Source organism: Mus caroli, unplaced genomic scaffold (genome assembly GCF_978045245.1).
Source record: "Mus caroli unplaced genomic scaffold, Mus_caroli_1 scaffold_10, whole genome shotgun sequence".
NCBI lineage: Eukaryota > Metazoa > Chordata > Mammalia > Rodentia > Muridae > Mus > Mus caroli.
This window is the reverse complement of record NW_028227265.1, coordinates 82,265,971-82,291,408: the sequence shown is the minus strand read 5'-3', so window position 1 is coordinate 82,291,408 and position 25,438 is coordinate 82,265,971. Positions and strand designations below refer to the sequence as shown.

The window sequence follows — 25,438 nt, the reverse complement described above, 5'->3', positions numbered from 1 at the left end:
CAAAATGCTTGTATCGAGACCTGTGCAAAAACCAGGCTAAGCTTCATTCAAGTCTGGGCTACCCATAGCTGTGGTCAAGGTTCCGTTCCAGTCTCAGTGCCACTTCACAAGAAAAATCTGACCAGGTTTCCAGGTGAGGAACCACGGTTAGAAGCAAAACTCCAAAACAGTGGTTTTTTTTTTTTTTTTTTTTAATCTTAGGGGCAAAGCTACGAAGGTCGAGCCAGGAGTGGGACCCGCTCTCCACGTTCAGACCCTAGGACATGGTTCGGGGTGCGCCCTAGGAAAAGCTTGCAGTCAGTGCCCAGGAGCTAGGTATGTAAGGCAGGAGAGATGCCACAGGTGGCCCAGATGACTAGTAATTCACCATCACTTAGGCCTCCGGGAGGCCCGGAGCTCAGCGTGCCTCAGAGGTCGAAAGGTGCCCTCTCCCTCCATCTGACCAACTTTAAACAGCACACAGGAGGTCTAGAGAGGGGTCAAGTACCCCCCCACCCTGAACCGGCTAACTGGACTCGGGGTGCCAACCCAGGGCACCAATCTGGCCCTTCCCTTGGGACAGGGAGTGTCTACAAGTCCCCGAGGGGCGTGGGGAAGCAGTGGGCAATGGGGCCCAAGAAGGGGCGCCTGGCGGGCAGATACAGCCGCGCCTAGGCCGACCGTCCCGCGCCTACCCCGAGCCCCTCGGTGGGTGCAGGGCCGGCAACGCCCCACGCCCCCCGCGCCCTCCAGGTCTCCCAGACAACAGCCACCGCAGCACTTCCCGAGGCGGGTCCCCGCACCCGGCCGGGGCCCGGCCACCCACCTGTCCCGGGGGTCGATCCAGCTGGTCCTCCTAGTGTTGTGGTCGATGTAGAAAACCTTGCCGTCGTAGTCCCTGGCCTCCTCCCAGCCCCGGGGTAGCGGCAGCTGCCCGCTCCCGGCCCTCCTAGGCATGGTCCGCGGCCTCGCCGGCGAGCGGCGCCTCCATAGGGACCGGGCGCGGAGCGCGGCGGGAACGCGGGTGCCGGCGAGGGGCGTGCGGGGCTCGGGGCACGGCGAGCCACGCGCGGGGAAGCCTCGGGGATCCCTGCTCTCAGCCCAGCCAGGGATCAGTCCACCATGTCTGCCTCGGAACAGGCGAGCGAGCCCTCCTCCTCCTTGCCGCCGCTGCCTCCGCCTCTTCCTCCTCCTCCCCGTCCCCCTGTGGCCGCCGAGGGTCGCGGCGCCCAGGCTGCCCCGGCCGACGCCGTCTGGGCTCGGATCCGGGAAGCTCCGCGGAGCAACGGCCCGGCGGCGACTGGCCTGCTCATTTGAATGCGATTAGCATGCGCCCCGCCCCCGGCCCGCCCCGCGCCCGCCTCATCTGCATGCACATTCCTCGCCGCCACATTCCTGAGCTTAACCCTGCAGCTGCCGGGGCGGCCGAGGCGGGACGCGGGGCTGAGCCTGCGCGGGGGAGGGGAGCGGCGAGGCCAGGTGGGAGGCGGGAGGGCGGAGGAATGCACAGCTCGCTCCCTCCTCTGCAGCCCGAGGTGTCCCCTCTCCGCCAGACCCTTTGGGGATTTAGAGGGCTTTCTGGATGAAAAAGAAGCCAAAGGGGGAAAAAAAAGTCTGCAACCTTCTCAACCTCTTTCCGTCTTCTAGGGAAACCACAAGACTTTCGAGAGGAAAGGGTGGGGAATGCTGTCCTGGGAAGAGGTCCCAACAAACAGTAAGGGCACAGAACGCCCCCACCCCCACCCCCCACGCCGCGCCCCGTGCCTTGGCTGTTCCCGGCGGTGGGGAAGTGTGCAAAAAGCGCTGGGAGTGTGTCCGGGGCGTGTCCCGGGCCGCGGCGCCCCCGAGCCTTCTGCTCAGTCTGGCCCTCGGTGACCTCACCAGGGACCTCGCGGGCCTAAGGGAGCAAAGTAAAGGCGGGTCCCTATCCATGAGAGTTGCGACATGTCCGCCCCAGTGGCCCACGGGGCAACTCCGGCCTGATCCTTAGAAGCGACAGGGCCACCCCGCCACTGTCGCCGCCCCTCAGCCACGCGCGGACCCTGGGGGTCCGAATCACTCGTGCTGCCCCGCCGGGTCAGGGCGCTGCACTGGCGAGGTCAGGGCCCTGTGCATCTGGCGTCCCCTTCTGGGTTTAAATCCAAGGGACATGGCTGCGTCCACTATCCAGTCCCTTCCTTCCAACTCTCTGTCCCGGGAAGTTCTCCACCCCAGTCCCGGACGGACAGGGGTGGGGGGCAGAAGGGGTTAATAATCACTCGGAAGGGGGCCAAGGCGGGAGTCAGTGGCCACACTTTGCTTGATCAAGGGTCCATCTGGTATGAGGCGTAGATCTTCTCTCACAAACATTTATTTATTTAGCTATTAAGTTCTGATCGGCACTGGGTAGGAGCCGGATGTCAGACTCCTAAGACGACAAAGCCTTGGCAGAGTCAAGACACTAAGCTTGCAGTGTCCCTTGTCCTCAGTCTGGGAAATAGCCTTTCGTCCTCAACCTTTACAGCCTGCTGTGCATCGCCAACCTTATCATTATTCTTCCAGGCCTCTAAGCAGATGCTTTTGAAATGGCAGATTTTAGGAAGAAAGGCCCCAGAGCTCAATCCTTCACCTCTTGGTCTGAATTCCCTTAACCAGACCTGCCGATGTAATAACTTCAGGCCCTAGCATTGGGCAGGACATTTTCTGTGCCTGGGCATTTGCTGAAGTTGTGAATAGAACTAGACAGTAAGAACCAAGCCCTGGCCGAGCGTGGTGGCTCACGCCTTTAATCCCAGCACTCTTAATCCCAGCACTCGGGAGGCAGAGGCAGGTGGATTTCTGAGATCGAGGCCAGCCTGGTCTACAAAGTGAGTTCCAGGACAGCCAGGGCTACAGAGAAACCCTGTCTCGAAAAACCAAAAAAAAAAAAAAAAAGAAGAACCAAGCCCTGAATCAAGCTTCCAGAAGGGGACTCCAGGTGCCCTGAAGGGGGTTTTAGGAAAAGGAAAGGGATTTATTCTCAATGAAACAGTTTATGCAGCTGTAGACACTTGAAATCCCCAGGAACTGAAAAGCCAGGTGTACCTGGGACAGACAACCAGAGAAAGGCAGAGGTTCCCAAAAGAAACCTCTCATTTTCTAGGTCTTTCCCATAATGCCAAGGCCCGTGGAAGCTGGGTTTTGTGCTTTGTTGAGGGAAGTTTCTACTTCCTAACCTGTATTCTGCCTCAGCCTATTAACAGTAAGATAATCAGCCAGGGTCCTAGTTCTCAGTGGGTGGAGGGATCCTGTCTAAAATTAACCTATTACACTACCGAATGTGTAATTCTCTATGTTGGCCCATTCACATGGCCAAGATGTAGCCAGAGACTAACCCAAACTATCCTAATTTGAGGCTTCCTTAGTGAGTTTCTCCCTTCCCCGTAAAGAATTTGAAGATATTTATTGTGCTAGCACGTCGACACCTTACATCTCAACGGTAAGAGTGAAGCACGTAGCTGTTGCAGTAGGTCAGCTTGCTTCCATGGAATGAATACTCACTCCGTGGGAGTCCTCTGTATAACGAAGGCAGGTAAGCTTTCAACTAAATATTATTCAAGAATGCAAAGTGGCTCACGTTTATTGTCCCATGAATCAATAGACTTCAAAAAGAAATGCCAAAATGACACAGGCTCGTTTCTGCTGATCGGCACAGGATCAGTCCAAAAGCAGTCCAAGTGACAGAAAGAGTTGCAGTTCTCAGGACCCTTTTTATTAGGATCCAATTCTGAGTTCGTATGATCCCTTTGAAGACTCCCTAAGAGTTAAGCAATGAGACTTTATTTATATTCATAACTGTGAAATGTACAGATGATACCCTTTTAGAGATATGCACATTTCCGGTTTGCTTTTGGCTTCCAGTGATCATTGGCCAGGAAAGGTGTACAGGCTGCTTGTGGATGCCAGCCAGCCAGTTACCACAAACTAACCAGCAACGAGTCTATTCACTGGCTTGGAGACTTGCCTTTTCTCCTGGTTCTGTATTCACCAGTGTTAATCTTCTGTTGGGATGTGGAGCAATAAACAAACTAGAAGGTGATGGAGAACTGTCATCTCAGCACCCAGGAGGCAGGGCACAGGAAGACCAAGAGTTGAAAAACAGCTTTGTCTACATAGTAAATTCGAGACTATCTTAGACTACATGAGAGTCTGTCTCCAAAAAAAGAAAAGAAAAAAGAAAAGAAAAGAAAAGAAACAACGACAACAACAAAGCCCATAAACACAAAGGGATAAAGGAATATAGCCCAGGTGGTAAATGCTAAACTAGCAAGCCCTAGTTTGGTCTATAACAGCATAAAATCAGACAGTATAGCACATGTCTCAAAAGATGACTGGGGAGGTGGGTGGTTCAGTGGGCAAAAGTGCTTTCCACACAAATGTAAAGACCTGAGAATCTTGTTAAAAGCCAAGTATGGGTGTTGGTGGTGCACACCTTTAACCCCAGCACTTGGGAGGCAGAGGCCGGCTGATCTCTGAGTGAGGCCAGCCTGGTCTGCAGAGTGAGTTCTAGGACAGCCAGGCCTGCACAGAGAAACCCTGTCTCGAAAAACCAAAATAAATAAATTACACACACACACAGAAAAGCCCACTGGGAGGCTATCAGTAAGGGCTGAACTATCTATATATACAGCAAGAGTTTCAAAGCATCAGGTAAGCACGACACAGGTTCTTATCTAAAAGGAGAAGGCTATTAAGCGGAGGAAAAACCAAGAGGCACAAAGACACTCAATAGATAACATCAGTGGCATTATTAAGCATGAGGACAGGGAACAGAAAACATAAAGACCAACCTAGTCTCCTAAACACCAGCTCCATGTCAAAGGAAAACCCACCAAAGAATTCGACAGGAGGCAAATGAGACTGCTTAAGAGAACAGATGAGATACCAGAACGTACAGGCTGGGCAGGGCATGTGTGTAGAAAAGACATGGGCAAGCCCAAGTTCAAAAATGCATCTGGCATGAGGGGACCCAAGACTGACTGGAGCCATCCAGTTATGGAGGCCGCAGTGATAGTGTACACAGGAGATAGGCAAGAGCTAGGGTTAGAAGCACGGCTCTGGGGGATGAAAAGGAACGACCTGGCAGGAATTTGCAACTGATTAGATTAGAAGGGGAGAGGCGGACTAGAAGGAGGAATCTGGGATCCGTCCAAGTTTTTAGGCAGTTGAAAGCAACTCGGAGAACTGGGGGGTGAGAGGGGATGAGGAAGTCCACAGGGGAATCTGATATAGGATTTGAGTTCAGAAATTAGAGATACTTGGCAAAGAAGGGCAGCTCGCTGAAAAGGTCAGGACTTCGAATGCCCGCCGGAAGTTTGGAGCCGCCCGAGGCGGAAGTAGGCAGGTGGAACGGAATTAAGCAGCTCTTCTCTAATCCTACTCTTGGCCTGCACTTCTTCGGTAATGTGATACGACTTTGTTTATTTCTTTATGACCTTCACTTCCACGAGGTGTGTGAGAATTAGTCGCTAGCGCGGAGACCGACTTTGCAGGAACCGTTGTCTGTGTTATGCTAGTGAATCAACTCTGTGTAAGGCAAGATGAACTGGTTTCAATATTTTAATATCCCTTGTTTTCTCAAGGGGATCAAGGATTATATAAACGGAAATTCTAAATGAAGAGAACACACTCTCCCCCCACCCCCATCCCCAGCAAACTTGGGGTTGGGGGGGTGGGTTGGCTCTTGTGCAACCAAACGAGTTAAATAATGTATTTAGTTATTATAAATAGGTAACCTAATCCACACTTCCTAAGCTTTATCATCTAAAAGGTCTTTCTAAAGCTTAGTATGCTGATCTTTAAAAACTCCCAGTGCCGGGCCAAACTGGAATCTCTCGTTACCATAACTACTTGTCTTCCAGTTAGTTAATCATTGTACCAACACCTTAGGCCAAAACAGTCATTTTGACTCAGTAATGAGCATCAGCAAGACTACCGACTGGGCTTTACCTGAATAGGAGACCCCACTGAGCAGACTCTGATCACCAAGAAGATAGAGAGCGCCGGAGAACCCCTGTCTCCCAGTGAAGAAGATGGTCCATTGGAAAGTACGTGCCTAACATACAGAAGACCCAAGGTTTGAGCCCTCACCCCCATCGGAAGCCAAAGCAGCTAATCGTACAAAGAAAAGATACTCAGACATCCTGATCTCCTGTAAGGCTGTCTGTGCATCCATTGGCATTCTCTGGGGGTAGACATAATACCACATTCAATTTCCATCTTACCACGTTTGATCTGTGCCCCACCCCCCACCCCCAGCCCCCATGCCAACTTTATACTATGTGGAAAAGCAGCTCCTTTAAAAAAACGGGATTCTGGAAGCTAGGGAGATGGGTAAGACACATGTCATGCATTCATAAGGACCTGAGTTTGAATCCCCAGAGCCTGTGTAAAGCCAGGCACTGTAGCACACTGTTATACTCACAGTGTTCCTAGCAAAGCAGGTGGGAGGCAGAGACAAGGGATTGCCATGAAGGTCATAGGTCAGCCAGCCTGACCTGTGCAGCAGTGAACAACAAAGAGGCTCTTGCTGGTGTTTTCTGTCACCATTTTGAGAAAAGGTCTCTCTGTGGAGTCCTGGAACTCCCTATGTAGACCAGGCTGGCCTTGAACTCAGAGTTCCTCCTGCCTCTGCCTCCTGAGTGCTAGGACTAAAGGAATGTGCCACCACACCCAACCAGGGACAAGATGGAAGGCAGGGATCCACATCAGAATTTGTCTACTGGCCTTCTTGTATGTGTGTGCTCTGTCACACACACACACACACACACACACACACACACACACACACACACGTTTGTCCTCATCTCGGTCTTTTCAAACTATTTTGCCCTTTCTGCCCCGTCTCTCTGAATTAATTTCTCATTAAATTTTTTTTATCTTGGCGCCTGTGAGACAATAAATGTGTAAAACTCCCAAGACGGAACTAAAGAAATGAATAATAAATGTTTTACTCTGTTTAAATCTGCTTGAAGTGGTACACAACTGAACTACAGCTAAACACAAAACCCTTTGAGTGTCTCTTGACAAACGCAATGCTGGACGCTGGCAAATAGAGGAACCAACTGCATCCTCTCCCTAGGTGTTTGTCTCCCTGCTGCTGGCTCAATGGTGTGAACCTGGCTTCTAACAAGCAGAGCTTGAGGCTGTAAACCCAGCAGGGGAGCCATGGGAGGGGGTGGGAAAGACAAGGAGATGTTGTCTCAAAAAACAATGTCACAGCCGGGCCTGGTGGCGCACGCCTTTAATCCCAGCACTCAGGAGGCAGAGGCAGGCGGATTTCTGAGTTCGAGGCCAGCCTGGTCTACAAAGTGAGTGCCAGGACAGCCAGGGCTATACAGAGAAACCCTGTCTCGAAAAAAAAAAAACAATGTCACACCCAAAGTCACCCCACACACAAACACACACAGCACACCTGTGACCCCCAGCAAGTGAGAGATAAAGGATAAAGGCAGTTGTCAGAAATTCAAGGTTATCCTCATCTACAAGTTCAAGGCCAGCCTGGGCTACAAACAACAACAACAACAAAAAACCCAAAAAACTTGTCACCACACACACATACACACAGAAATTCAAAAAACAAAACAAAACAAAACATAACGCAAAAAGCAAGAATAAAAGAAACATATAATAATATAACTTCCCAAATTTATTTTGAGAGATAGTCAAATTTAAAAAGGAGGAAAATGTGGAAGGGTAGGGCCAGGGATTGGGGTGTAGTGACTGAATAAATTAATTAATGAGGAAAAATTTTTAAAGATTTGTTTATTTATTTTATGTATGTGAGTACACTGTGTGAGTGTTCATGTGGTTGTTGGGAATTTTTTTTTTTTTTTTTTGGTTTTATTTTTTTGAGACAGAGTTTCTCTGTATAGCCCTGACTGTCCTGGAACTCACTTTGTAGACCAGGCTGGCCTCGAACTCAGAAATCCACCTGCCTTGTCTCCCGAGTGCTGGGATAAAAGGCGAGCACCACCACAGCCCCGGGGAATTGAATTTTTAGGACCTCTGCTTGCTCTGGTCAACCCTGCTCGCTCAGTCCCTACTCCCTCCGGCCCAAAGATTTATTTATTATTATATATAAGTACACCGTAGCTGACTTCAGGCACACCAGAAGAGGGCGTCAGATCTCATTACGGGTGGTTATGAGCCACCATGTGGTTGCTGGGATTTGAACTCATGATCTTTAGGAAGAGCAGTCAGTGCTCCTACCTGCTGAGCCATCTCATCAGCTCATGAGGAAGATATTTTTGCCAATTAGTATAGAATGGTGGTTCTCCTAGTTATCATTAATTGTCAAATTGAGCCTAGTGCCATCTGAGAAGAAAGCTTCCACTAAAACTTACCTAGATCAGCTTGTCCTGTGGACATACTTGTGGGGATTTTCTTGACTGGGATTTGATGCCATAGGGCCCGGGCCACCGTGGGTGACACCATCCCTATGCAAGATGGGACAACACTGGGCTGGAGAGGTGGCTCAGTGGTTAAGAGGGCTGGCTGCTATTCCAGAGGTCCTGAGTTCAATTCCCAGTATGCACATGGTGGCTCACAACCATCTCTAGTGGAATCTGATGCCCTTTTCTGGTGTGTAGATGTACATGCAGAGAGAGGACTCATATCCATAAAGTAAATAGATGAATCTTTTTAAAAAGATGGGCCTGGCCAGGCGTGGTGGCGCATGCCTTTAATCCCAGCAGAGGCAGGTGGATTTCTGAGTTCGAGGCCAGCCTGGTCTACAAAGTGAGTTCCAGGACAGCCAGGACTATACAGAGAAACCCTGTCTCAAAAAAACAAAAACAAAAAAACAAAACAAAAAAGATGGGCCTGGGCTCTATAAAGATACTAGCTAAACATGAGCCTGTTAGGGAACCAGACAATGTTCTTACACAATTCCTGATTGCAGACTCCTGCCCTACAGCCACCGCCATCCCCCCTCCCCCCCCCCCCCCAAACACACACACACAAAGCTACAGAATTATATTAAAGTGTGAAGATTGCTCAACACCTATTCCTGCACTGGGGATCCTGCGCTCATGAGTAGAAATGTGCTTACCCTTAGCACACTTAGTGTAGAGGCAAATGCCTCTCTTTGTTAAAGATTATTCTAGAAATAATCTTACAGCTCTCTTGATAGTTGGTGAGCATGTGTAGACACATAAGATTTGCTATGGTAATTCTACAAAACAAAGCTCTATCTTTTCAAACTGTTACCCCTGTACCGGAGCCATAGGGTCTCACTCTGTAAGCCCAGGCTATCCTAGAACTTACTGTGTCACCTAGTTTGGCCTTGAACTCATAGCAATCCCTCTGCCTCAGCCTCCTAAGTCTTGACGTTGCCATAAACAAACAAACAAATAGATTCAGCGACTTTCTAAGTAACCTTAATTTACAAATGGCCTTAATACTGTCCCGTAGGCATCCTGTAGTGGTGGCAACTTCTTCCCAAGCATAGAGATCAGCTGTTCAATTCCCAGCAAGCAGGTAAAGAAGTCAGGTGTGGTCTCATGCCTGCCTTTAACACCAGCCCTGAGCAACACTGAGGGAAGCAGAGGCCTCAGAGGCCGACAGAGGAGAATGCCTGACACCCTCCCCCTCCTTGCAAAAATCCACAGGACACATGCATGCATGCAACAGACAAACAGACAGAAACGTACACACCACACACACACACAATGTCCTTTGAAGCTTTTTGTAGCTTCCTAAAAACAGGACCCTGGCAAGAGTATCACATAGTTTGGGGTTATCAGGTTTTCAGTCTCTTTCCATTTGAATATAAAAAATAAAAACCGATGCCTGTCGCTGATTCTGTTGCCTGTCTTTGCATCCCATTCCCCACGCCAGGCTGCCTTGTGTAGCCTCAGTGGAAGAGGATACACTTAGTTCTGATGAGACTTTGATGTGCCAGGGCTGGTCTGTACCCATGGGGTGATGAGGGGAGGGGTTTGTGAGAGTGGGACTAGGAAGAGAGGAGGGAGGGAGCCGGAGCTCAGGATGTAAAATGAATAAATAAATTAATGAATGAAAAACATGTATGCCAGAGTGTTCTAAATGAACAGAATTGATTATATATTACATATCATACACACACACACACATATCACACTATGATGGCTATTTGGCTATTCTTGGTTGTCAACATAACTATATCTAGAATTAACTAAAGCCCAAATGGCAAATGGCTGGGAACACCTGTGAGAGATTATTTTTTTTCTTACTTAAATCTTTTCAGGTGGGAAGACCTATTTCTTTTTCTTTCTTTCTTTTTGTTTTTGGTTTTGGTTTTTTTGTTTGTTTGTTTGTTTGTTTGTTTTTCGAGACAGGGTTTCTCTGTGTAGCCCTGGCTGTCCTGGAACTCACTCTGTAGACCAGGCTGGCCTTGAACTCAGAAATCCACCTGCCTCTGCCTCCCAAGTACTGGGATTAAAGTCGTGCGCCACCACCGCGAGGCACGAAGACCCATTTCTAATCTTTTGCTTCAAATCCAGTCTTCAGGATAAGATCAGTTTGGTGTCCTTTCCATGTTTGGAGTGCCCTTCTCCAACAGTAGGAAATCTGACCCTCCTCACCCCAATACGTAAGTATTTCATCAGCGCCGCTGAGTAGACCCACCCCCTGGAACTGTCAGTTTCCCTTTACTCGCTAGATGTCCCTCTTACTCAGGTTTCTATGCCTCATGACTGAGCAACTCCCTGATCAAAACCTTCCTTATACTGGTCCCCTTCACCCCTCAAGCTCCAACTCCCACACCAGGCACTCTGCCCCATCACGTGGATGATCTATCTATCTTGCTGGGCTCTGACATTCTACCCAAAGCCCTTCTCCAAAGAATCAATCTTTACTCCGTTGATCTCACCCCCCTTACAAGAGGACTGAACTCCGACATAAACCTCAGGGTGCCCCCTCTGTGTTGCCGTCTGCTGATCTTTTAAGGCTCAGCTCTCTTGTTATAACAGTGTTTTCTAATCCCGAATGAACACAAGAGTATCACGGTGGACGTCCGCTATTGCAGGCTACTGAGCCCCTTACCAGGGAAAGTCCGATCCAATTGGTTTGAAATGGGGCCTTGAAGTCTACTTTGTCCACTGCAATCCCGGGTGCTTCTGATGCAAAAGCTCAATGTGACAATAGAAAAAGTCCTTTGTGTGTGTGTGTGTGTGTGTGTGTGTGTGTGTGGGCTAGCCAGATGGCGCGGCGGGTACAGGCACTTGATGCCATGCTTGGTGAGTTAGGTTTCATGGCAGAAGGAGAAAATCAACACCCTTGAGCTGGTCTCTGACCTCCGAAGGCACAGCTCTCAGATCCTGTAGGCTCACCCACACAAACAACAAATAAATGTTTAAAAGCGTTAGTGGTATTTGGTTTGTTTTTTGTTTGTTTGTTTGGTTTGGTTTGGTTTGGTTTGGTTTTGGTTTTTCGAGACAGGGTTTCTCTGTGTAGCCCTGGCTGTCCTGGAACTCACTTTGTAGACCAGGCCGGCCTCGAACTCAGAAATCTGCCTGCCTCTGCCTCCCAAGTGCTGGGATTAAAGGCTTGCGACACTATGCCCGGCGAGTTTTTTTTTTTTTTTTTTTTTTGGGGGGGGGGGAGATAGCAGGGTTTCTTTGTGAATTTCACATGACCCCAATCCCACTCATCCCCCAGTCTCTCTCTATCTACCCTCCTGCCTTGCAACCTCCCCGGCAAAGAAAATTAAAAATTAGCCAGGTGGTAGTGGCACACCCCTTTAATCCCAGCACTTGGGAGGCAGAGGTCAGCTTAGTCTACAGAGCAGGTTCCAGGACAACCAAGGGTACACAGAGAACCCTCTTGAAAAAAAACAAAAAGTGAGTTCCAGGACAGCCAAGGCTACACAGAGAAACCCTGTCTCGAAAACAACAACAACAAAAAAAAAAAAAAAAAAAAAAAAAACAAAACAAAAGCCGGGCGTGGTGGCGCACGCCTTTAATCCCAGCACTCGGGAGGCAGAGGCAGGCGGATTTCTGAGTTCGAGGCCAGCCTGGTCTACAAAGTGAGTGCCAGGACAGCCAGGGCTATGCAGAGAAACCCTGTCTCGAAAAACCAAAACCAAAAACAAAAAACAAAAACAAAAACAAAACTAAACTAAATAAATACATCTATCTCACCATGGAAGCTGCCGTGTGTCACAGTGTACCTTTTTGCCCAAATAGTTCTACAACATTCATTGCAAGGAGTCATTTGTCTGGTTCAAGGCCTCTGGCTTCTGCTACACTATCAACAGTGAATCCTTATCAGGAGTCCTCTGGATATCCTATTGTTGCTCTGTGTCAAGGAGACCCTGCAGCCTTGGTTCTGCAGGACTGGCTCTTCCTTCGCTCCAGCAGTTCAAATGGAGTCGATGATAGAGTGAGTCAAGTCAAAGCCCCGGATGTGATAGCTGAGTTTGCCAGCCCTACAGCTTTTCTAGGACGGAGCCACTAGGGCCAGTTCTCCCAGCTTTGCCCAGGAGAGAGGTGGGGGACAGCTCTCTGGCCTACGCCAGGCAGTGAGGAGTGGATTTTGTTGGTGGTGGTGGTTTTGTTTGTTTGTTTTAAAACATACCTGGGTGGGGAAAAATACCTTTCCATACCAAGTTGCTGAATCAAATAGTAAGCATATTTAATATTATGACTTGTATTACCCAACTATCTGCCAGAATGGCTGTGCCAATTCATAATGCCCCCAGGAACGCGCACGGTGCACCATCTCCGTTTTTCTGATCGTTTCTGTTGTGCTCTCATTGTGCGCAGTGTAGGTAGGTGCCTGATGTATTTCATAACGGGTGTATCATCTTCTCCTTGGGCCTTAGTTTCTGCATATAGAATTAGGTCTTAGGTTATATCAGTTTCCCCAAATTTGCCCTGTAATGAGGCTCTAGGAATCATTGGTTAAAAAGCCTAGTCATAGGCTTTGCATTAGGCCATTCAGGGAAAGATAGCCAGAACATGTATATTCAGTTGTGACCTTTAGCTTTTCTTGAATAAGGTAGATCCATGAGCTGGTTGCTTGATTGGTCAGCTTAACACAGGATAAAGTCATCTTGGAGGAGGGACCCTTAAACGAGAAAATGCCTCCATAAGATCGCGCATTAGTCGGGAGAGCTGTGCGCCTGCTTGATGTGGGAGGACCAGGGCCCACTGTGGGCGGAGCCATCTCTGAGCAAGTGGTGCTGGGTAGTTTAGGAAAGGAGGCCGAGTGAGCCATCAGGAGCAAGCCAGTGAGCAGTGTTCCCCAGTTTAACTGTGTACCACTAGCCATACATTTCTAAGGAAACAGCAAAGGCTGCCTGCACACAGCACTTGCATAGTGTCCCGATGAGATAAACATAAAAGATGGGTTCAGAACATAGCATTTGTATCTTTGTCAAGTCTAAATATTTCAGATATTTTTTCCATTTTTAAAGGAACACTGTCACTTCAAAGATTTAAAATATTTCTAAAATGCCAAAGCCACATACCAATACTGCCCCACGGCTTTCTCCCTGAAAATATTAAAATGATGGAATGCTACATAGTAAAATAAAACCTTCACACCCAAAGGAAGATCGGACTTGAAGTAAAATTAATAATAATAATAATAATAATAATAATAATGTTTCTAACATAACAACAACAACAATAAAAATGTTTCCAATATAACAAAAATATGTGCAGCTAAAACCAATAATAATGGTAAGGAAGAGTAGAATGGGTTCTTACCATGCTATACCTAAAGGGTGGGGGAAGAGGAAGCAAGCTGTGGCTAAAGGGTTTGCCACAGAGGAACACGGATGTTCAGAGAATAAATATTAAATGAATAAATGGTTTTTTAATAAATTGTTCTTTCTTTTCTTTTTAAAGGATTTATTTACTTATTTTATATATGTAAGTGCCGTCTTCAGACACATCAGAAGAAGGCATTGGATTCCATTACAGATTATTGTGAGCCACTATGTGGTTGCTAGGAATTGAACTCAGTACCTCTGGAAGAGCAGTCAGTGCTCTTAACCACTGAGCCATCTCTCCAGCCCCAGGATGATTTTTCTTTATGCAGTATAATTATTTTTTGAATATTTTTAAGCAAATACTTTTAAAACTTAGTCATCAGGTTCCTGTTGGCTATTGACAATTTTTGCCAAATAAATCTGATTTAGACCTTTTAAAAAATTCAGTTACTTAGCACTATACTATGGCCAGTGCTAGGCTTTTTGTTTTTGTTTTTTGAAACAAGAACAATATTTCCTTGTCTGGCCCAGGCTATCCTGGAACCCACTCTATGTATGATGCAGTCCTGTATCTGTGGCTATCCACCTGCCTCAGTCTCCTGAGTACAACAGTTTTGAAAAGCAAAGAAGCTGAAGCTTCAGTAATTAAACGTGTGCAGCCAAGAGCATGCAGCTAGTGAGTAATGAAGCCAGGACTGAAGCAGAGGGAGCGGCCCCCACGACTGTGTTCTTAGCTGCAGAGAGCCAGGCAGGCAAGGAAGGCACACGGCAGGGCTTCCAGGCAACTGAGTTAAAGATGATAGAAGCAGGCTGTATCCAGACATGAAAATGTTGCAATGAAATTCACCAGTGTGTGTGTGTGTGTGTGTGTGTGTGTGTGTGTGGTGTCCACATGTATGTACTTGGGTGTACATGTGTGTAGGACAGAGATGATACTGGGTGCCTTCATCTATCACTTGTTGATTGATTGATTGATGATTGATTGATTGAGACAAGATCTCTCGTTGAACCTGGAGCTCTCCACTTTTGCCACACTGGCCAGCGAGCTCTAGAGACCTGACTGCTTCTATTCCCAGTATTGGGTTTGCAGACGTACACCACTGTACCTGGCTTTTACATGGGTCCTAGGGCTCCCCAGTTCATGTCATGCTCCCACATCAAGCACTTTATCCACTAAAGCCACCTCCCGACTCTTGGAAGAGTTTAGGCAATGAGATAAGGGATACAGAATTGGATTATAATCCGAGTCAGGAGTGAGGGCTAGAGTCCGAGCCCTTGGCAGGTGGAGACAGAGGAAGCAGGGTTATAAGGTCATCCTAGACTATATAGGGAGCTCAAGGCTATCTCAGGCTACGATATGAAACCCCAAACACATTGGATTATAACACAAAATAAAATTATACATGAGTTGAAATATAAAATATTGACAAAAAAAAATGCCGGGTGTGGTGGCACACGCCTTTAATCCCAGCACTTGGGAGGCAGAGGCAAGCGGATTTCTGAGTTTGAGGCCAGCCTGGTCTACAAAGTGAGTTCCAGGACAGCCAGGGCTATACAGAAAAACCCTGTCTCAAAAAACCAAAAAAATAAAATAAAATAAAATAAAATATTGAGGTTGATTGCCTGAATAAGTGAATAGATTAATGAATGAATGAGTAACAGAGGAAGAATCCTAACCCTTTGCCCCTTGAGTATGGCCTGGAGGTAGTGTCACTGTTGTTTAAAAGGAGTAACTTCACAGTAAAGAAGCTTGGCAAGGGGTTAGAGAGATGGCTCAGTGGTTAAAAGCACTGACTGCTCTTCCAGAGGTCCTGAGTTCAAATCCCAGCAACCCCATGGCAGCTCACAACCATCTGTAATGGGATTTAATGACCTCTTCTAGTGTGTCTGAAGACAGCGACAGTGTACTCATATACACAACATAAATAAATCTTAATAAAAGAGCTTCACAAACACTAAGCTACAGTCTCCTGGTCCCACTGCAAACTTTTTCCCAGCCCCTAACTCCAGTCTAATCATGGGAAAGCTTCAGCTAAGCCAGGACTGAGGAACAGGGACAGTCTACAAGTTAGGACAGAACAGACGACACCAAGGAGCCAACGAGACTGGGGCAATCTCAGTGGTATAATAACTATGTGTCCCCCAGACTGGAGTTTAGTGGATGGCAATGCATTACACTTCTTACCAATGCACTAAATTTCTTACTGGGACAGACGGGTGTGAGAGCTTTTAGCGTTCTGGGAGATGGTGTGAAGCCTGTACGTGCACATTCCACACCATAAACCACACACGCACGAGCATTCCAAACAAAGGCTTCACTAAGGGAAAATAACGTGGAGGGGGTGGGGATCAAGGCAACCTCTGCAGAAGACTAAACGTCCCAGCAGCCTAAGAATGACACGATATGACGTCTCAGAAGATATCTTTAAATGTGTGAAGATAGTCCTTTCAGGAGACGGGTAAGCTTTCTACCTGCGATGATGTTGTCATTTATTGCTTGAGATTTCTTTAAGGCCCCGGGTTCCTCTTTGATAGCTATTCAGTTTAACTCAGTCTGTACAGCACCGGTAGTCTCTTTAGTAACTGTTCTATGGCTGTAAAGAAACACCATGACCAAGGCATCTTACAACAGAAAGCATTTAATTGGGACCTTGCTTACAGTTCCAAAGGATGAGCCTGTGACCTACATGGCACTCGACCAGTAGCCGACAGCTTAGATCTCATCCATGAGCAGTAGGCAGAGAGGTCTGGGCTGGACCTGGTGTGGGCTTTTGAAACATCAAAGCCCATCCCCAGGGACACGCCTCCTCCAACAAGGCCACACCTCCTAATCCTTCCTCTATAGTTCACTAGCTAGGAACCAAACATTCAAATATGTGAGCCTTTGCGGGTCATTCTCAAACCACCGCAGGTAGGAATCTATGAACGCCATGAAATAGAGGTCACACATGCTATTTTGAAACATCATTTATTTAGTATATGACAATAATCTGTATTGTACTGTATACAGACTCCATCAAATATCTTTTTTTTTTTTTGGTAAAACAATGATTACTAGCATTTCTTTATTTCTTTTTTGTTTGTTTTTTGGCTTTTCTTTTTTTTTTTTTTTTTTTTTGGTTTTTCGAGACAGGGTTTCTCTGTGTAGCCCTGGCTGATCCTGGAACTCACTCTGTAGACCAGGCTGGCCTCGAACTCAGAAATCCACCTGCCTCTGCCTCCCGAGTGCTGGGATTAAAGGTTTTTTGGCTTTTCAAGACAGGGTTTCTCTGTATAGCCCTAGCTGTTCTGAAACTCACTTTGTAGACCAGGCTGGCCTCGAACTCAGAAATCCACCTGCCTCTGCCTCCTGAGTGCTGGGATTAAAGGTGTGTGCCATCACGCCCGGCTATTACTAGCATTTCAGAATATACACATGGACAATGTTTTTCCTTCTCAGGGCCATGTTAGCTTAATGCTCTGACACTGAAGTACATCCCAAGTCTAGAAAGAGAAATTCTAATCGTACTAATTCTAAATAATGTTGTTGGCTTTTACAGTTTGTATGAGCTGACCATATCTCTTTAAAATCTACTATTCTTAAATGACTCTTTGTGCAGGAATATACAACATATTAATTGATCTGGGAACAATCGTGGGTTAATTGATCTAAAAATATAGTTCTAGGCCAAATTCCACCAGCTATTTCAGATATAAAGCCAAGGCGCATATAAATGCCTGTTTAAATTTGTCATTCAGCACATCTGTGCACCATCCTTAGATAAAACTTTTTGGTCTTAAAAGTTAAGCATTATGCAGAGGAAATAAAGTCCAACTGTTCAGACCGCTAAATACAGAGGAAACAGATGGTCTCTGACCCTCCATAGAGGCCAGAAAATTCTCCTGCCTATTTTGGCTCTTATATTGTAACTAATAAAAAGTCAATTCTTCAGCTATTTGTGGTTGTAAGCTGTATAACCTTATACATTAGATTATAAATTAGATAAAAATATGATGCAACATGAGCACACATGTACACACATTCGGGTGTGCACGCACACACACACACACACACACACACACACACAGTTTTGTTTGAGGCCCAAAAGAATGGCCTGAAATTCACTATATAACTAAAGATGACCTTGAAGTCCTGCCTGTTCCTTCTGCCTCAGCCTCCTGTATACAAAGACCACAGACACATGCCACCATGCTGGTCCATTCTTATATTTTGATCTACCAAAATATCACAGAAAACAGAGTAGGAATTTATAAAGCATTCGATAAGACAATGAAAGAGACTGAGCACCACAGAATTGCTTTGGGCTCAGTGCCCAGAGAAACCTCAGACTGGGATGTCTGTGACTTAAATAGGTGCACTAGAGCCACTATAAGCGGTTCATCTTGGTGGGTTTTCAGTTAACTGAACAAAGGCAGACAGATATGTCATGGCACTGGTACTAATTTGCACTTGGTTGTAGAAAGATTACCCACAACAAAGCCATTTTGCACACCAGTTTATATAAGGCAATGCAGTTAAAAACTATAGTTATCTAGGAGAGGATTCAGTCAGCTCTCAGGGATGACACCTGGGATTGTCCTCTGTCCTCCAAATGCATGCACACATGTGCTCTTGGATGCCCATGAGCATGCTTGTGCAGTGATAGTCATCCAATCACTTTCAGTTTCTTAGCAACCTGACTGTTCTTGGAGTAAGATTACCACAAAATTTTATTGCTGTTTTGCTTTGGTTGCTCAGAGGAAAACAACAACAACAAAGACTTGATGAGAGATACTGTTTTAGTCAGGGTTTCTATTCCTGCACAAACATCATGACCAAGAAGCAAGTTGGGGAGGAAAGGGTTTATTCGGCTTACACTTCCATACTGCTGTTCATCACCAAAGGAAGTCAGGACTGGAACTCAAGTAGGTCAGGAAGCAGGAGCTGATGCAGAGGCCATGGAGGGATTACTGGCTTGCCTCCCCTGGCTTGCTCAGCCTGCTCTCTTATAGAACCCAAGACTACCAGCCCAGAGATGGTCCCACCCACAAGGGACCTTTCCCCCTTGATCACTAATTGAGAAAATGCCTTACAGTTGGATCTCATGGAGGCATTTCCTCAACTGAAGCTCCTTTCTCTGTGATAATTTCAGCTGTGTCAAGTTGACACAAAACTAGCCAGTACAGATACCATAGTCACAATTACATTTTCCATCTCGGAAGACAGTATTCTCAGCCTCTTTTGAGAAGTCCTAGCTGCAAGCTAGTGACTCTCACCACTGAGGGAAGAGATGGTTTCTTCCCTGTTCAGTCCAGTCTTTTACCCTATTGTTCCTGAGTGGTGAAGACCTTTGCCACTCTGGCTTCACACCTGGCCTGAGTCCCTGGAAGTGTGCAGATCTGCGGCCACCCACATGCAGGTACACTGCTGAGAGCTGTGTAGAACCGACATCCCTTGGCTACAGGGAAGGCTGACACCAGACTCTCGAGCCTAGCACAGAGGGCAGCTGAAGAACCTGAGCATCCAAAACCTGCCATATTGCTTCCTTTTCTCTTTTTCTTTTTCTTTTTCTTTTTTTCTTTTTTTTTTAAGATTTATTTATTTATTATATGTAAGTACACTGTAGCTGTCTCCAGACACTCCAGAAGAGGGCGCCAGATCTCGTCACGGATGGTCGTGAGCCACCATGTGGTTGCTGGGATTAGAACCCCGGACCTTCGGAAGAGCAGTCGGGCGCTCCCACCCACTGAGCCATCTCACCAGCCCCTCTCTTTTTCTTTTAATGACACGGAGGTAATACCTGCGCACACATACATTTGGAGCATGTAGAAACGTGGCTGTGTATTCTCCTTTTTCATTCTTTTTCTGGTTGTTTTTATTTTTGTGTACACCTGTCTGATAACTTTTCTTAGGAACTATTGATTACCACCTTATAGCTGAGGAATTTTTATACAACCCTTGGTCTATAGACATACACATCAAATAATGATAACTCATACAGAAATTTATTTTTAAACAATTTGTTGGCATACATATCATCTTACCATTTGTTCATGATTAAAGGGAATTTGTATGTTAACGAGACGTTCATTTAGCTTTAAATCAAGAACGACGTTTTAGCTGAGTATTTGATTCTGCAGGGCACAGAGCATCGTCAACATTTTTCATAGTTGATAGTTTGATGTTAGAGCTGGCAAAGCCAAGTGTGCCACTTTGCATAAATCCATAGCACAAAAATCCCAAGAGTGTGTTTAGAACCATTCAGAAATTGTCGGAAATTCTGTCCTAGTCTCAAGAGAAACTTTATTTAATAATTTTAAAAATGAAACTCAAATCAGCAACTCCAAGACCGTTTTAAAATAAAGCCTTTTTAACGTAATACAATCACAGAAATCCCTGCGATAATCTTTTACCTGCTAAGCGGTGGCGTAGGCAGGAGAGGGTTTGTGTTCTGTAATTAAAATCATTTATGTTCCTCCTAAGAGCAGAAAACTTTCTAAGCCCAATAAAATACCGCAACCAGGAACATCCAACACTCTGGTCTGAACTGTTTAAGGCAGCAGTGGTGATGCTAGGGAGCGACGCATGCGCAATGTGCTTCCCCGTGTGACGTCAGAATCAAGGCTGCCGAGAAGCTGTACTGAGTAACAAGAGCAAACACTGCTAGAAAACATCTTAGCATTGTTACACAATTAACTTTGTTGCTGATGTGCATTCAGAAACTTTTTACTGCTGCCAAATTTTCCACCGTGCCTACCCATCATCCCTTAGCTTCAATTATGTGACATAGTGTCATGGTCTACGTGGTCTGGGGCTTAGGGAGAATCCCAGAGTCTAGGGTCGCGGAGATCTTTGCTGGATTCCTGGTTGTATTGGATTAGCTGGGCAACCCTACAGCCATCTTCCTGTCCGGGTTTCCATTTCTCGCGTGTCTGACACAAGGCATCATTTAGAATTGGTCCGTCTTCCTCTGCCCTTATCTCCCATCCGCTGATGGCCTTGTCTTTCTTTGCCACCCGTCTCTTTATCTTTACTGCAACCAAAACCCGCAATTGTTTGAGGAGAAAAAAAATAACGTTTTTAAGTCTTATTACTGTCATTGGGTGTGCACGATGTGTGCGGGGGTGAGCATCCCACCACGCGTATGTGTGGCGGTGAGAGACAGCCCGCAACTACGCGGAGTCCGTTTTCTCCTTCCGTTTTTACCTGGGTTCTGGGGATTAATTCGGGGTCGCTAAGCTTTCCTGGCAAGCACCTTTATCTACTGAACCATCTCACTGGCAATACATTTTAAAATAGCTGGCCCTAAACTAATTAATTGTTCGTTTTGTTTTTCCAGATAGGATTTCTTTGTGTAATTGGCTTGGCCTTCCTGGAACTCGATTTGTAGATCAAGCTGACCTCGAACTCATAAAGATCCACCTGCCTCTGCCTCCCGAGTGTGGGGTTTAAAGGCAAGCGTCACTATGCCCAGCTGATTAATGTTCTAATTCAGAAACCTCATGACATTGAACCTTTCACTATTTCTTGCAGTAAATGTTGAAAATTATAACGGACTTCTTTTTTCTTTTTTAACTCCTCCCAATACTAAACTGTTTTCCTAATTCCTAAATTTTGGGGATAGGAACCTTGGCGTCTTGAAGGAAGGGTGGACGCCTCCAGCTGGAGAAAGCAGAGAAGAAATTCAGCGGGGAGAGATGTGAATTTAGTTAATCATATATATACGATGTGTGTGTGTGTGTGTGTGTGTGTGTGTGTGTGTGTGTGTGTGTAGAGAGAGAGAGAGAGACAGAGACAGAGAGAGAAAGAGAAAAACACAGAGAGAGAGACAGAGACAAAGAGACAGAGACAGACAGAGACTGAACGGGATTGAGCCAATCAGCGCTCTCCATGGGTGATGAACTGCAGAAAGGAGGAAGGCCACCGCGGTGCACCCTGGGCATTCACCTCTGCCCTTCAGTCAAGCTCAGTGAGGTCTATGTGCCTTTCATTCTCTAGGAAAAAGGAGCTGAGATGTGAAGGGGTGTCTCAAACCTTTCTAGAACCATTTCCCAACGTCTGTGTTAGTCTCTTAAGAATTTCTCTGTCTTTGATAAAAGTAGCAAGTACTCTTCCGGGGGAGTAAAAGGCTCCAGGCTTCTCTCTGGAGCTCTTGATACCCAAGCGTTTATTTCATCTTTTAAATTTTACTTATTGGGCTGGAGAGAAGATGGCTCAGTGGTTAAGAGCACTGACTGCTCTTCCGAAGGTCCCGAGTTCAAATCTCAGCAACCACATGGTGGCTCACAACCACCCGTAATGAGATCTGACGCCCTCTTCTGGTGTAACTGACGACTGCCCAGTAGCATGGGTTTTCCTTGTCACTTTACTTCTGCGCATGCGCATCGAGGCTCCTGTGCGAACGCCTCTCTCTGTTGTGTACCTGTCTGAGGATATCCTGCTTTCTGCCCAGGTCTGTGCTTAACCCGATCCAGACTCAAAAGAGTTCACAAAGTCAAAGGAAACCTTTAAGCATTAAAAATGTGGCGCTGACAGCCGGGCGTGGTGGCGCACGCCTTTAATCCCAGCACTCGGGAGGCAGAGACAGGCAGATTTCTGAGTTTGAGGTCAGCTTGGTCTACAAAGTGAGTTCCAGGACAGCCAGGGCTACACAGAGAAACCCTGTCTCGAAAAACAAACAAACAAAAACAAAAACAAACAAACAAAATGTGGCGCTGAATGCTTTCTTTGGTTTGTAGCATCTTTGGAGGACTTCAGCCCCAAAGGTTAGAATCAAATGCATATATTTGAAATCATAAATCATTTTTCAACCAGGGCATCAGGAGCATCTAATAGTTATTTATTTATTTTTTTTTACCTTCTCCCCAGGCTGCAATATTATCTAAAACCTGTGAGCGTGAATAGTCATTGTCTTTGGGGCACATTCGGGAACTGAAGTGAGCACACAGATTCTGACACTTACTGTCTGGGTGACGGTGACATCAGCGGCGTGGTTACTCAGTGTCTCTGGGTCTCTGTGCCCTCCTCTGCGTGAAGATATGCTAAACAGTGCCTATCCCATGAAGCTGAGTGCTGTAGTGGTCAGCTTCCAGTCATGGAGACAAAACACTTGAGGCTAGTCACCTTAAATGAAGAAAAGTTCATTTCAGACTCACAACGAGTTTCAGCCTGTTGTCCGTTGGCCTGGTTGCCTTTAGGTCAGCAGGAAGTCGGCAGCTGATGGAGAACATCTTACTTCCTGTGTGGGGAAGCCAAGAGAGCCTGCTCACATGGATAACAGAGCCTGCCTCTGAATGCCGAGCCACCATGTGGTTGCTGGGATTTGAACTCCGGACCTTGGGAAAAGCAGTGGGGTGCTCTTACCCACTGAGCCATCTCACCAGCCCCGCCATAGGAACTCTTAAGTGAACTTACGTATGCAAAGAACTCCTGACTTGGCCCAACATACAGTCTCCTCGAGAAAGGCTAGCTGTTGCTATTCTACCCCATATGCTTGTAACAGAGAGGATTTCTCAGATATTATAACTTGTCGTGGATTGAATGTGTCCCCTGCTGAGTTCACACGTTGAATTCCAAACCATGGGTACATCACAATGCGACTGACCACTTGGGATCTTTGAAGGGGTGGGTCTCGACCCCCTTGGGGCTTGAATATCAGTTATCCTTCATATCAGATATTTATATATGATTCATAACAATAACAAAATTAGAGTTATGAAGTAGCAACAAAATATGTTTGGGGGGTCACCAAACATGAGGAACTGTACTAAAAGGTCACAGCATTAGGATGGCTGAAAAACACCGCAAAAGTCCTATCGAATATGACTGGTCTCCTAGGAGGAGGAGCTAAGTACGGATGTTACTATAAGGAAAACCCCAGTAGAGAAGACGTCAGCTATGGGCTAAGGAGAGAGGCCTTGAGGGGAAACCATGCTAGATCTGCAAGCTGCCCCATTAAGTAAATGTACTTGCTGCCAAGCCTAAGGACTTGAGTTCGATCCCCGAAGACGCACATGGTGGAAGGAAAGAACTGACTTCCAAAAGTTGGTCCTGACCTCTGTCCCCCCACATATATGCAGTGGTAGGCACATACTAGCACACATACACAGATTAAAAAAAACCATTATTTAATTAAGAGAAAGAAAGAAAAGGAGAAAGAATACAACGTTGATGATGATTTCTATCTCTAGAATGCTGAGACAGAACACTTCTGTTTATTAACTCGTGTTTTGGTCTTTCGTTATGGCGACTTGGCCGAACTCACACCTTGCAAGCGTGAAATTCGTCCTTGGACACTTTTGATGTTTTTTTTTTTTTTTTTTTTTTTTCCTGTCTCTGTTCTTTTCTCAGACTGTCTCCCTGATCCTTTTGCCACTTTCTGAGCCAGAATCCAAATGTTTTTATAGGCTCTTCTGTCTAAATACTAACTACGAGCTGCGGGGTTGAACACAGAAGTCAGACGAGATTAGGTGGAGTCGGGGTGGGCGGGGCCTCGGGCCCCCTAGGCTCTTTCTCTGCCCTCCCTTCTTATTTTCTTTCTGTATGGACTATTTCCCATTGCCACTTCTGTGCCAAAGAATCCCAAACCTGTAGCTCTGGTTTCACTCTTTTTGAAATCTGCATGTAGACTTTGCATCAACTTGTTAGACTTTTTTTTTTTTATAATCACTTCAACACAGCTCCCATTAACGCGCATGCGTGAAGGCCTGAGTCCAACCCTAGGGTTGGCACACAACAGCCAACTCAGCGTCCAATCCGTCACGTTTCTCATATGTGTTTCCCCCCTCTACTCTTTTAACGGTTGTTATTTTCTTAGTGACCAGAGTTATGAAATTTAATAATCATTCATGCCCCTCCCCCATCTCCTCTTACCCCCAAATACTATACCTCATTTTTAAATTTTGTTTTTTAGTTCTCAATTTCTACCTTTCCCCATTTTCAGATACCGTGTGGATCCAGAACTCAGCACGGCGTGCCCTATATTCTACAGTTATGACCTACTTTCTCTTTGGTTTTCAATCTCCACCATTAAGGACAGTTTCCCGAAAGCACAAGTTGTATTATTTTCTTCTCTGAACTTCTGTGTCACTCCTTGGCTAACTTAACAATCGCAGACTGGAATTGTTTCCAGTACGAAAGCTTCAAGGCTTCCTATGATCTGTTACACGCCCTTCCTTTTCAGTTTTGCAGGGTATTTAGAACAAAACAAAAGAGTCAAACAATGGACAGATGGCGCAGCACTTAGGAGCGTTTGCTGCTCTTGCAGAGGACTTGGTTGGGTTCAGTTCCCAGGACGCACATGGTGGCTCACAACCAACTGTAGGGGATCTGATGCTCTCTAGCAGTCTCCCAGAGCACCATGCATGCACGCAGGCAAAACACTCATTCAAGTAAAACATACACATGGACACATATATCCACACTCACGCATGGACACACACACACACACACACACACACACACACACAAAAACCCAACTCTTTATGTTGTTTCCATGAAGGACAATTTCAAAAACCAGTGGCGTGGTTGACACTGCCAATAGTAATCATTTATTCTGCAAAGGTCCTTGTCTTTTGTGACAAGATGCCCTTCCAAATTGTATCCACATGGGAAATAAAATGAAGGCAATTCTGAGTTTCTGCACAAATGCTATTGTGGTGCATTCCAATGAAAATGGCTCATAAGGAATGGCGTGATCGGAAAGGATGATTGATTAGGGTGAATGGCTTTGCTGGAGTAGGCGTGGCCTTGCTGGAGTAGGT

General features: G+C 46.3%; 1 protein-coding gene across 2 annotated transcripts in view; it reads right to left on the bottom strand.

The window, feature by feature from the left end:
* Wwc2 (WW and C2 domain containing 2) overlaps positions 1-1,286 on the bottom strand; it is a 167,165-nt gene extending 165,879 nt beyond the window's left edge. For both annotated transcript variants that reach the window (XM_021169475.3, XM_021169476.3), the window contains exon 1: positions 806-1,286. In XM_021169475.3, the coding sequence (XP_021025134.1) occupies positions 806-936 (131 nt within the window). In that variant the 5' untranslated portion in view covers positions 937-1,286. The remainder of the gene's footprint in view (positions 1-805) is intronic.
* Positions 1,287-25,438: the final 24,152 nt, after the last annotated feature.